This window comes from Asterias amurensis, chromosome 12, assembly GCF_032118995.1.
Source record: "Asterias amurensis chromosome 12, ASM3211899v1".
Classification (NCBI taxonomy): Eukaryota; Metazoa; Echinodermata; class Asteroidea; order Forcipulatida; family Asteriidae; genus Asterias; species Asterias amurensis.
In genome coordinates, this window is record NC_092659.1 from 2,649,272 (window position 1) to 2,663,496 (window position 14,225).

The 14,225-nt window shown below is 38.6% G+C and overlaps 2 protein-coding genes across 2 annotated transcripts in view; one reads left to right on the forward strand and one right to left on the reverse strand.

Moving 5' to 3' along the window:
* LOC139944758 (von Willebrand factor A domain-containing protein 8-like) overlaps nucleotides 1-14,225 on the reverse strand; it is a 74,229-nt gene that overhangs the window by 30,235 nt on the left and 29,769 nt on the right. The gene's annotated exons all lie outside the window — the stretch shown is intronic.
* On the forward strand, nucleotides 3,473-8,804 carry LOC139944892 (C-type lectin-like). The gene is made up of 2 exons (XM_071942050.1): nucleotides 3,473-3,797; nucleotides 8,617-8,804. The coding sequence occupies exons 1-2, from the start codon at nucleotides 3,473-3,475 to the stop codon at nucleotides 8,802-8,804; spliced, it is 513 nt and encodes a 170-aa protein (XP_071798151.1).

Consider the following 14,225-nt stretch of genomic DNA (forward strand, 5'->3'; position numbering starts at 1 on the left):
TGCATATGTTGAGATACACCAACTGTGGAGGCTATTCTTTGACAGTTACCAATAGTGTACACTGCCTTTAAAACAAAAATAACGAATGTACAAAATGTGTAATTGCTAATTTGTAATATAACCAAGCAAATCCAATTGTGGCACTAAGGGAAGCAATACTTGTTACTGTACTTAACATTTTCACTGTTGTAGTGCTTTTCAATGGGGAATTTTTTCGGTCTAAATCGATTGAAAAATGAGAATCCTCAAAACAAAAATCAGGAAAATCTTTGAGGATCGCAATTCTATACTACAGGGAACGGTGCCCTATTGTAGACATTATATTTGCTTCTGTACATCAACATTTTCACTGTCGTAGTACTTTTCAATTGGTAATGTTTCATTCCACAACGATTCAAAAAAGAGAATCCTCTTAACAAAAATCTGGGGAAAAAAGTAGGACAGCAACTCTACGGGGAGGGGGTGCCCTCAGTTGCTATTGTAGCACTGTCTATTGGGCTGGAGAGGCTTGGTATTCTTTGATGAAACAGGCTTACCAACCAAATTTCCATTTGTTGCATATTGCTGGTATTCTGCTGTTGTTTGCTTATCCTGAAAATCACATGTAAATTTGGTTGGTGATTCTGTTTTATGCAAATATTTCATGCTAAGCAAATTTTGGTGCTTAGCAGCCCAATCACCGTTCATCCATATTTCAAGGTGTTTTGTGTTAATGAAGCCTAATTATTGTTACGTTACCTAAATTAAGATATAAAAATGTTAATAAAAAGATTGATAAACATAGCCAAAGCCTCCCGGGCATTTTTTGGGGCCAGGCCATTACCATTAACGACCCAGCAAGGAAATGCGTGAAACTATCTTTGCCCCCCCCCCCCCTTTGTTTGTTATTTTATCTAGAAGTTGTGATACACGAAGTGTGGCCCTTGGACAATACTATTTTCCGAAAGTGTCCAATGGCTTTAACTGGGTCAATTTTAAATATTACCTGCCTTCATTATTCATCGTTACCAATGCTCCAGTTATTGAACTCCATAAATTAACAATTACGTGTTAGTATAAGAAGACCCATCAGTCCGGATACATTTATTGAACGATTTGGAGCGTAGTGAACCAGTAGCACTTAAAGGCCCTGGACACCTTTGGTCATTGTCAAAGACCAGTCTTCTCACTAGGTGTATCTCAACATATGCACAAAATAACAAACCTGTGAAAATTTGAACTCAATTGGTCATCGAAGTTGCAAGATAATAATGGAAGAAAAATCACTCTTCTCACACGAAGTGGTGTGCTTTCAGATGGTTGATTTCGAGACCTCAAAACCTAATGCTGAGGTCTTACAATCAAAATCAAATATTTTAGTGGAAAATTACTTCTTTCTCAAAAATTACGTTACTTCAGAGGGAGCCGTTTCTCACAATGTTTTAATATACTATCAACTATTTTGAGTAAATTACCAATAGTGTCCAGTGCCTTTAAAGACTAATTAATTACATAATAACTGTATGAGCTTCCGTAGCACAACTACTTCATCAGATATATAAGAATAACAATCGAACGGTTGCAAAAACAAGGCCAGGAATTTCATTTTTGAAAGGGCAAGGCCGTTTTCATTTTGCAAAGGGCACTTCCATTGAAAAATCTTGAAGTCTTAAGGGGAACTTTCAAAGGGGCACCAAAGCCAAGACCATGGGGCAACGGATTCAAGCTCTGGTGTTTGATCAGCAGAGTGTGGGTTTGAATCTCGGTCATGACACTTGCTACGTAAAATTGGGGAGGTAGTGCTTTCTGCTCTACCGGCCAGGCTTCGGACTGATGATAATCCGTATGGTCTGTAAAGGGTGTAACCCTGTTTCAGCCCTAGGAGTAGGTGGCAACGGCCTCTGGAATAAAATAATTGTAGCCCACACCTTGAAGTGGCCTTCAGGCCTTACTTGTGTGTCTGGCGACTTGCATAAAATTAAAATAAATTAATTTAAAAATTAAACAGAGGCCCGTAGCCTGCATGTAATTCCAGGCCTGAAAAACCAAAAGGTAGACTTTCCCTTTAACCTGTCCTCTAACATCACTAGACACTTTATTGATTACAAAGCAACACAATCCTTCAAGAGATTGAGCGTAGCGCATTGGGTTGAAGCTGGCTATTTGAGGGGAACATTGAGCCATTGATTAGCGATTATGAACTGCCGCTAATTAAAACCTGACATTTATTGCCAGTGTATTTGTTGCTTCACAAGTTTTTCAGCAAATGTAGGCCTACATTTCAGTCTACAATTTCAGTTAATACCGAACTGTTATGGAAAGATAAAGTAGTAGTATTTGAGAAAACCACTACTTAGCTCTGCGACATTTTCTGCCCATCTTGTCTACTTTCTAAGATTTATATAATTTATAAGATTTAAACAATGGTTCTCGAATTCATTCTAATTTACTTCATGTATTTCTGATGTATATTTCTGTTAGCTGAATATTTTTTAGTCTTTAGACTTTGTTGTTTGGTATTTTTTAAATAAATAAAACAAAAATGAAATTAAATTAAATAAGTATTGGGTCGAAGCCTTGCAAGTCAGTACTGTAGGTATGTCAAACTCTTTCCCTATGTGCTACACAAAAATATAATAATAGTAATAGTAATAAAGACATTTGTAAAGCGCCTAATGCAAAAGCTGTTAAGCTCATAACACCATCTTGGATCAGAATTAACAGTCAGTTGTCTGAAGTATTGAATTGAAACCTTGACATTAAAACTTTATGTAAGTCGAACCCTATGTGCTGCACAAAAAAAGAAAAAAAATCTGGATTGAAACTAAAAATCAATTTTCATAAAAGCAGACTACAGAGCTTTTCCAGTAAGAAGTAAATCTAGCTCAATCCTAAATTGGCAACAGGCTTTTTTATCTATATATAGATGGGTAAAACTGCCATCCATTGTTCTCTAATCCTAATGTAAGACTTCTCAAGGTAATTGGTAACATAACTCCTAAAACAGAACACAATTCCACTGACGTGATACTGTAAGTAGAGACTTCATGACGAGACCTTCACGAGTCGCGCATGCAACAGACTCAAACAGTGTATGGATTTACAGAGTTATCAAATCTTATTTCGGAAAGGTAGACATTTCAATGTATATTTGTTTGCGGTATAACTCCATGTCTGTGTCTACTTGCCATGTAGAGTTTGTTCTTTAGAGAATTGTCTTTCTTTATTCTATACTACCGCAGAATAGAATTTTTGGATTTCGGGAAACTTATCAGTTCTCAAAAGACCTGTGCTGCTTTTTAACTACTACCCGGACAGAAGGTAGAAAACTGGCTGGGACTACTACTTACGTTTAAAGAGGATCTGTAATTACCTCACTTTTGTAGAGTGAGAGAGTTCTTATATGGTCTCAACGTTTTGACCAGCTTTCTCTAGGCATCATCAGGAGACATTTCACAAATTCTATTTTAAAGATATTTACAAGCCAAAAACAATGGGTAAACTTGATGTTCTGATGTTAGAGACATTACTCATTTACATGTATCTGATGAATGGATGCAGCAATGCTACCAATGAGGTATGCAAGACCTCCGTTGGAGCATCTACTCAAGATTGGATCAAATGGGGAGACAACTTCTACAAAGTCATCATGGAGAAGATGCCGTGGCTAGAGGCAAGTGATGCCTGTGCTAAGATGGGTGGAGTGATGGTCACCCCAAAATCCGAGAATGAGGGTCGATTCCTTGCTGGGATCACACCGTGGCCCACAAATAGTGTAAATCATTTCTGGATCAACTGTAATGACCGACTGGTAGAAGGTTAGTGTTTCAAACTTTTTACATGTACAAACATGTAGCAACTTGTCTATTTTTTGAAAATTCCATGCAAGTATGCATTGAGATCTTGAGTTAAAAGATGGGTGGAAACGAGGTAACAAACAGGAATGAAATTTCAAAGCTTATCATTTTGCAGTGGTTTTCATTCTGGGTACTCAGAGAAATACAAGTTTCAAAAAATTTATTTATTTTTCCCATGTGCCACTATAACACTAAAAATGAGACACTTAATCATTTTTTTTTAATTATTTGTTAAAAGTTAATTCTTATTCATGAATACCTCAGACAGTTTCGCTATTCCTATTGGTGGAGAGCAATATTCCCTTGTTGAAGGCAAGTGTTTCAAACTATATACTAAACATATCCGAATACTGTCTCAGGCATAAACATGCAACACACATACAGAGCTCAAGGACGTCAGAAAATGGAAGTTTTACAGAGTTTCTTACTTGAGTACGCCTTTTAACCAAAAAGGCACTTATGAATGGGAATAATATAGTAATGACTCGTTCTTAAACTGCCGTTTAAAACCTTGCAGGGTCGTGGCCGTGCGATCCTTTATCACACTGCCACGACCCAGCCGGTTTTAAAATGTGCTACCCTTTTATTCCCTTATAGTCAGTACGTAGCTTAGGGATGGAATCGTGACCGACTGGCCCAAAGCACCAAATTTGGTAGACCTTCTATAGGCCCCAGAAATCAATTTTAGAAGGGGTGACACCAACAAATATTTTTGGAAGGTACCTAATTTGCATAATTTCAAAATGGCTGCAAAATCCTATATTTAAGCACTAATTTCGGTACATTTTTATCATTTGAAAGCAAAGGTCATTTTGAAATATTTTCTTCGGTGGTTTTGTTTACATATCCTGCACTTAAACAACATTAATGAACTGATGATGTGCGTAAGTAATTAAGTGTAGTCAGAAATCCAAGATGGCCACTATAATAATAAATTAAGTATCCTGGTTCGAAGTATGCACAACAGTTAGTTTTTGTTGTTACTACCGTCTGAACTTTTAAAACAGTCCCATGTGGGGGAAATTGGTTTACACTGACAATATCTTCAAAGATTATGGCAGCTTCCGCTGCACTTGTAAAGCGCTATGCAAGAAAGCCCAGCTTTGCGGCATCTGCAGATTCTGAAGCACTGTGGCAGTGTTTGGCATCCGCACTCAACAGCTCTCTGCAGACACTGGCTGCCTCTGGATGAGTGACCACACAGGCTTCCAGTCAGATGCAACCTTTGTCCAACCATATCCCTTGGGCAGTGGAGCACGCTGTTCAGACTTCAAGCTTGTTGTCCAGATGCTCGCCTTTCCAGGAGGAAACTTTGTGTTCGATACCTTCTCAGTTAGTAGTTGAAATAGCTCTTGTTTATTGGTGGGATCCTGCAGAAAGTTTAGGAAGTTTGTTGGTAGTTTAGTGTTCCCTGCAACCTTCTTCCTTATACTTTTTCCTCCTCATAGATTGCTTCAAACATACCTCTCTTGTATGTATTCCACACTATGTCTACTCGGTTGCTGTTCCTCAATTGTTGTTGGATCCAATGGAGAAATAACTTTTCACCAGATTCATTGAATGTACATAGTTTGATTTGCCGGAAGTGCGTAGACGATAGCAGCATCGTCAAAAACATTGGCATGGCAGTATGACGCAGGGTCTGGGTGATCCGTTGTCAGAATTTCTACCAGATCAGGTATTTTCGTCGGCAGGCGAAGCGCTCCATACACCGAGAGAGAAAATGGCCAAGGATGATTTTCATTGGCGAAGAATTCTGTTAAGTCTCCATCACGGTACTGACTTAATTGCTAAGTAGAGCTGGCTGAAAAGATTGCAATCAGGTTTTTTTTACTTGAACAATGCTGCTTAGCACTTGTGTTTGGCTTTGATTTCAGACGCTTCCAAATGGCCAACGAATTTCTTTTGATGGGCTTATGAATGCTGGTGCTTTGGTCTCAAATTAAATCCTTAACATGCTTCTGGTACTGGGAAATGCCAAGGGCTTCGATTGTGCGGACTGTGGAAACAACATCTTTTATTAGCACAATTTCAAGTGTCCAAAGCAAGCAGTTGTGAAGGATCTTCAATGAAAGGGTTACCTATTTCTGAGATTGTTTCAGTGAGGCTCTTCACTTGTTTCCTGAAGACCTCCTGCATAATCATCCCCTGTTCATGCTGCTTGCAAATGTTGATGTTTTCTCCATCCATGAACTGGTCCTCAAATTCCTTCAGCAGTCTTGCTAGCTAGGGACCTGAAACCATCCATATTCTGGAGACAGCTGGGTTTTCGGTAAGTCCTACCACGCCACCAGACCCTTTACCAACGTTGTTTTGTTCATGACCATGGTCAAGAGGCATGCAAGAGAACTTGTGTTGAGTCTTTTGAAGAACCCACATTTGTTTGACCTCTTCTTTTATATTTTGTGGTAGAGCCTTCATGTATCGGATGTGAATGGGGATCCAGCGAGCGTAGTTAGTGTGATCCAGAACGAAGAACCAAGACACCAATGCCTCCAAAGCCACCATAAAGAGATCAAATCTGGGATACGATGAGCACGGATGAAAATCAGCACAAGTGTTTCATATTTCAAGATGATATCCCAGTACTCTGAAATGTAGGGCTTGCCGTTATCATCTTCTGCTTCCACGTTTCAAAAGACATCCCACTGTCAGACTCCACCTTCAGTTGCCAAGCATCTCTCTCTCTCTCTGCAGATTTGCAAGTTTTAGGGCTGTAACTTGATGACTGTGCCTGGTTCTAGTGAGGTGGGCAGCTTTGAGGAAGGAGTCTGCTCCGAGGAGGCCACACGACACCAGCTGCACATAAGGCAGAAAGTCTCCAATTGTGTTCCATAAAGCCATCTCTATATGGAGACCACCAACGTTACTAAAAAGTGCTTCTCTCCCAATGTCTCGGGCCAACGCCACTGAGCAAACTTGGCAAGGGTAGACAGTGGTTGGTCCACAGCAATTAGCGGTGTCTGTCATGGATTGAGATATGTTGTTATCTGCCTTTGGATCTCCATCACATGCTTGTATAAAAGGGGCAAGAGGGCGTCCAGAGCAGAATGCAGACCAGGCAATGTAATCTTCTTTCTCAAGCTTGTCCTTCTTTAATAGAAAAATAGATCTGTCTATCCAGGAGACTTCTGTAGCTCTTGCAATTTCAAATTACCATCAATGGTACTGAGAGAAGTTTCTGGCACTTCAAGTTTAGAAATCTGGCAAGCCACATCTGGAACAGTTGTGTATATCCTCAGGGAGTGAATACTTCCTTGACTCAGAGCAAATTACAATAGGATCTCTGAAGGTTCCAGGGCAGGATGCGGTGGGAAACTGAAAGATATTTATCCCAGCACTATGGAATGAGCCCTCGGCTGTTGTAAAGAAGGGTTATGATCTATGTCATCCAAAGTCCAAACCGTGAACAGACCTTATGTTAGATTTGCAGGGCAGACAAGCTGCTTGTCAATGACACGATCGTAGCTAACACTGATGCCCAGTCTATACAGGATGTTCATTGTTATTTTGTTGCATCTCATGAGTGTATGGATACATAACCCAATGTAGAGAGGAAGAGGTGATGGCTCCCTTTCACTGGAATGCCTGCTGTTTTTTGCCTCAGAAGCTTTGTTTTTTTGCATTGAAGACGACCATCTGAGCTATGGAAAGACAAACCTGTGACTCAGTGATACCTTGGTGCTTTACATTAGGTCCATTCAGCAGCATGGCAACTAGTGTCTTAAGGCTTGCCGGAACAGAATTTTCCAGGTGGTTATGTTCAAAATTCCCGGTAAAAGGGAGGGATTCCCAATCAAATATGTCTTGTCTGATGCTTTTAACAACTGATATAGATTAGCTAAAATTAATATCAAAGTGAATACGCCAGGAAGGAAAAAAAAATTGAATTGGCTAATTGAAGCCCACCTCCAAATTGTAGGTGCAAATAATAAAACAAATATATAAAATTGTACATTGAATCTTTATAAATGAGTTATTTATCAAACCACTAACAATTACGTTGTAATTAGTCTTAATTATTGATAATTAGTTTATAAGCATCAGTCTACTTTGACTTTAAAGTAAAAAACACATAATTCGAACCCTTTCAAGAGGCGGCCTAATTAATAAAGGGCTGAGTACAGCACTCAACTGAAGAAAAAAAATACGCCAGATAATTTTTTTATATAGATTTTATATGCAAATTAGGCACAAATTTGGATTTATGCAAATTAGGCACCCTTCCAAGATTTTTTGTCAGGTGTCACCCCTTCTAAATATCTTCTCTAGGACCAAAAGAATATATCTACCAAGTTTGGTGCTTTGGGCCAGTCGGTCACGATCTCGTCAAAATTTGGACCTAAGCAACCTGACTATTAGTAATGGTGGTTGTGTCTAGCAATTGAAAGAAACAGAACTGGTAAGAAACAAAAATCGTGAAGATCAAAGATTTACATAAAACTTACACAGTCTAATAATGATAGTAGAAAACATCTCTGAAATATATCTCTCTGAAATGTCATACTTGATGAGGAATAAGTAAAACAATTTTCACGTTTGGAGTTTATCGCTCAGTGAGCATTTCATTAAAAAAATTTCAAATGATGTCATGCAAAATGTATAAGCAGGTTTTAACTATTTTCTTGTGACCGAGATGGCCAATCGACCTCAAACTTCAACAGAATTGTCAGTACATTATGTGCTTATACACTACCAGCAACTGTTTTGTTAGCAAAAACAAATTCTGTAACGTGCCTTCAACTACAAAGGTTCACAAGTTGACTTTTGTTTATTTCAGGTACTTGGGAGTGCGATGGGAAAACAGATAATCCCTATCAGCCTTGGGGTTCAGGTGAACCAAATGATTACAAAGGTCGAGAAGATTGTGGCAAGGCCAACTCAGGAGGCATCGGATGGGGAGATATCCCATGTTCCAACTATGTACACGCAGTATGCAAGAAGCCTGTAGCAGTACTTCACTTGTAAAGACACAATCACTCAAGAAATTTCAGATTCAAATTCAAAATAATACCAAGAAACAGCAAAAAAACATCAGAAAAAAAGGAATATGTCATTGAAGTTGATGATAGTTTATTAGACTAATGTTATTTTTATCTGAAATGTTTGTATTTGTGTTCGTGTTAGATAGTTGTTGCTAGTACAGAACATTATTTAATCAGCTGTAAATATTGAAAAAATTATATATCATCACCTTGATCAGAAAAAGAGCATTTTCCAAAGAAACTTACAATCTTGGTTTAGATCCAAAAGTTTGAATGAGCAAGAATCCTTAATTTGTAAAACAACAAAATGTGTAATTGATAATCTGTAATGTAGGGCCTACCCAATCAAATCCAATATTGGCACTATACGCCTCTCTTAATACTTATGCATGACGTCATAATTCTTACCCAAAATGAGGCTATGGGCGCACGTCCCCCCATCACTTGCAGTGGCTGCGCCCATCGCCTCGTTTTGAGTAAGCATTGTCACGTACCTCATGCATAAATATTAAGAGAGGCGTATACATGAGCAATGATTGTTCCTGTGCATCAACATTTTCACTGTCTTAGTGCTTTTTAATGAGGAATGTTTTCGTTCCAAATCGATTCAAAAAAGGGAACGAATGTAATGTGTAATTACTTGTTTCTGTACTTAGCATTTTCACTGTCTTTTCAAAAGAGAATTTTGTTGTTCTAAATCGATTCAAAAAAGGGAATCCTTAAAACAAAAATAACGAATGTACAAATAAGTAATTGCTAATCTGTAATATAACCAATCAAATCCAGTAGTGGCACTAAGGGAAGCAAATTATTGTTTCTGTACTAAACATTTTCACTGTCTTATAAGTGCTTTTCAATGGGGAATTTTTATGTTCTAAATCGATTCAAAAAAGGGAATCCTTAAAGGCAGTGGACACTATTGGTAATTACTCAAAATAATTATTAGCATAAAACCTTACTTGGTAATGAGTAATGGGGAGAGGTTGGTAGTATAACACATTGTGAGAAACGGCTCCCTACGAAGTGACGTAGTTTTCGAGAAAGAAGTAATTTTCCACGAATTTGATTTTGAGACCTCAAGTTTAGAATTTGAGGTCTCAAAATCAAGCATCTTAAAGCACACAACTTCGTGTGACAAGGGTGTTTTGTCTTTCATTATTATCTCGCAAGTTCGATGACCGATTGAGCTCAAATTTTCACAGGTTTGTTATTTTATGCATATGTTGAGATACACCAACTGTGGAGGCTATTCTTTGACAGTTACCAATAGTGTACACTGCCTTTAAAACAAAAATAACGAATGTACAAAATGTGTAATTGCTAATTTGTAATATAACCAAGCAAATCCAATTGTGGCACTAAGGGAAGCAATACTTGTTACTGTACTTAACATTTTCACTGTTGTAGTGCTTTTCAATGGGGAATTTTTTCGGTCTAAATCGATTGAAAAATGAGAATCCTCAAAACAAAAATCAGGAAAATCTTTGAGGATCGCAATTCTATACTACAGGGAACGGTGCCCTATTGTAGACATTATATTTGCTTCTGTACATCAACATTTTCACTGTCGTAGTACTTTTCAATTGGTAATGTTTCATTCCACAACGATTCAAAAAAGAGAATCCTCTTAACAAAAATCTGGGGAAAAAAGTAGGACAGCAACTCTACGGGGAGGGGGTGCCCTCAGTTGCTATTGTAGCACTGTCTATTGGGCTGGAGAGGCTTGGTATTCTTTGATGAAACAGGATTACCAACCAAATTTCCATTTGTTGCATATTGCTGGTATTCTGCTGTTGTTTGCTTATCCTGAAAATCACATGTAAATTTGGTTGGTGATTCTGTTTTATGCAAATATTTCATGCTAAGCAAATTTTGGTGCTTAGCAGCCCAATCACCGTTCATCCATATTTCAAGGTGTTTTGTGTTAATGAAGCCTAATTATTGTTACGTTACCTAAATTAAGATATAAAAATGTTAATAAAAAGATTGATAAACATAGCCAAAGCCTCCCGGGCATTTTTTGGGGCCAGGCCATTACCATTAAAGACCCAGCAAGGAAATGCGTGAAACTATCTTTGCCCCCCCCCCCCCCTTTGTTTGTTATTTTATCTAGAAGTTGTGATACACGAAGTGTGGCCCTTGGACAATACTATTTACCGAAAGTGTCCAATGGCTTTAACTGGGTCAATTTTAAATATTACCTGCCTTCATTATTCATCGTTACCAATGCTCCAGTTATTGAACTCCACAAATTAACAATTACGTGTTAGTATAAGAAGACCCATCAGTCCGGATACATTTATTGAACGATTTGGAGCGTAGTGAACCAGTAGCACTTAAAGGCCCTGGACACCTTTGGTCATTGTCAAAGACCAGTCTTCTCACTAGGTGTATCTCAACATATGCACAAAATAACAAACCTGTGAAAATTTGAACTCAATTGGTCATCGAAGTTGCAAGATAATAATGGAAGAAAAATCACTCTTCTCACACGAAGTGGTGTGCTTTCAGATGGTTGATTTCGAGACCTCAAAACCTAATGCTGAGGTCTTAAAATCAAAATCAAATATTTTAGTGGAAAATTACTTCTTTCTCAAAAATTACGTTACTTCAGAGGGAGCCGTTTCTCACAATGTTTTATACCATCAACTATTTTGAGTAAATTACCAATAGTGTCCAGTGCCTTTAAAGACTTATTAATTACATAATAACTGTATGAGCTTCCGTAGCACAACTACTTCATCCATTAGATATATAAAAATAACAATCGAACGGTTGCAAAAACAAGGCCTGGAATTTCATTTTTGAAAGGGCGAGGCCATTTTTATTTTGCAAAGGGCACTCCCATTGAAAAATCATGAAGTCTTAAGGGGAACTTTCAAAGGGGCACCAAAGCCAAGACCATGGGGCAACGGATTCAAGCTCTGGTGTTTGATCAGCAGAGTGTGGGTTCGAATCTCGGTCATGACACTTGCTACGTAAAATTGGGGAGGTAGTGCTTTCTGCTCTACCGGCCAGGCTTCGGACTGATGATACATCCGTATGGTCTGTAAAAGGAGTAACCCTGTTTCAGCCCTAGGAGAAGGTGGCAACGGCCTCTGGAATAAAATAATTGTAGCCCACACCTTGAAGTGGCCTTCAGGCCTTACTTGTGTGTCTGGCGACTTGCATAAAAAAAACATTTTTTTTTAATTAAACAGAGGCCCGAAGCCTGCGTGCAATTAATAATAACTAGCGGGATGCCGCGCTTCGCGCGGCACCCCGCTAGGATATAAAAATCCTTTACACAAATATTTCGAAATGTGGGTGAGGGTGTTATACGCCTCTCAATATTTATGCATGGCGTCATAATTCTAACCCAAAATGAAGCTATTTCGCACGTCCACCACTACTTGCAGTGGCTGTACCCACCTCGTTTTGGGTTAGACAATGTACCTTATGCATCTAGAAACTATAAGGCTCCCCCGTGATCCTTATAGGGGTCTAATATGTTGGGCCTCCCTAACGTTACACGTTTTTCAAATCAGCGTTGATAGGTGAAACTGACCGTTAGCCAGCAATAACTAAAGTTTCTTTTGTACTACACTACCAAAACTTTCTCCACACACTCAATATACATTCATAATGCTTGCATTTCCTTTTTAAAAAACATCGTCAAAAATGACATTTTTACGTCCCACGATACATAGCGTTGCTACAGCACTATAAGTAAAGCGAGTTTTTGGAACATGCTGTGTGCCACAAATCTAATTTATCTACTGGGTTTTTTTTTCGGGGGGGGGGGGGCGGGGGTGGTAAGAGCGTAGGCCTCTTTTTAGTTTATTCTCATCTGAATTGTCTTGTAATCTTTCTGGTCAATAGGCTGCATGTATAACGGGAGCACTTAACGTGAACGTCAAAAAAGTGTTTTGCAGGCAGAGATGCCAAGTCCAGAGGCTAGCTATGTGTGAGATTTTTCAAAGCTCAACCCCCATCCCCCCGGAAAAAAAATTGCCAGTTTAAGAAGGCCTTTTTAAATCGCCGCCCAACCTTTTTTTTATTTTATTTTTTTTATAAATAAATAAAACAATGTGAAATTTAATTGTGAACAAAAAGTGTTTCAAAATGCATCAAAAGCCTCCTCAGAATAATTAAAACTCACTTGAGGTACACAGGAGATGTTGATGGTTAATGTGGAGGTTCGATTGTGTCAGATTATATCCTTCCAAACTTGAAAAAAATAGACTAAAAATGATGTCCAAAATCAATCGCTCACTTCTTTTGCCTGTTGTGTCTTCGCTAGTGGAGCGCATTTCAACGAATTTGCTAAAAGAATCGGAACAAACTTGTGCGCAATAAGCGTTTTGCGCTCTGCCGAATTTAAGCTGAACCTACTGGATGAGCAAAAGCGTGCGCAATCTGCAAATTTGCGCTCTGTTTGTACAAATTTTGTACAAAAAATGTTGTTAATTTTTTTCCCGATCTCGCCCCAATAATGGTTGATGTGCGTGTGAGCGTGAGACAGAGCCCAAATGCGTGAGTCTCACGCCTAATGCGTGAGACTTGGCAGGTCTGGTTTTGTTTTATTGTCACTTTGGGCTTATTGCATCTCGCGAAATTTGAACGACAAACGACACAATTTCTGACCGCGTTCATGTTCACGCTGCTCTAGGAACAAACTTCCATACATCCCAATCTCTGGAACCCTATATCGTACAAACTAAATAAAAACGATAAACTCGTCCCCACTCCTTAATTTTCTCTAACTTATTTCACTTTCAGAAAGCATGTCAAGTCATGTTTAGGGTTTGTTACGTCCAGTTTGGGTCAATAGACAAACTCCTAAAAATGTACCCCATTCAGCCGCACGAGGTCTCTTTTGTTAATATTATGTCCATCAGTAACCAACCCGACAGGCCGATGGCTAAATTAATCTTCATAATGGATTTGGCAAAATGTACATTCTGAGACCTGACCGACACACTGCTCTAACCAATTTTGTGAATGGACTTATTCAAAAGGAAACTTAATGTCGTTTTGCTTAACAACTTTGACCAAATGCAAAGCAAAGTTCTTTTTTTTACAGCTTCAAAACAGCCTTTGACGTGTGTGTATAAGTTTCACCAAAGAGTAAGGAATGGTTTCACAATTCTACCGCCATGGTTAAACTCTGAAACTGCAACATTATACCTCCATGAACAGACCGTATTCATGACCGATTGAGCTCAAATTTTCACAGGTTTGTTATTTTATGCATATGTTGAGATACACCAACTGTGGAGGCTATTCTTTGACAGTTACCAATAGTGTCCACTGCCTTTAAAACAAAAATAACAAATGTACAAAATGTGTAATTGCTAATTTGTAATATAACCAAGCAAATCCAATTGTGGCACTAAGGGAAGCAATACTTGTTACTGTACTT

Bases quoted from the DNA above. Each gene is read 5' to 3' on its own strand.
- LOC139944892 (XM_071942050.1), top strand. From the start codon at position 3,473: ATGGGTAAACTTGATGTTCTGATGTTAGAGACATTACTCATTTACATG. The intron at 3,798-8,616 runs GTTAGTGTTTCA...TGTTTATTTCAG, and splicing joins TAATGACCGACTGGTAGAAG to GTACTTGGGAGTGCGATGGG.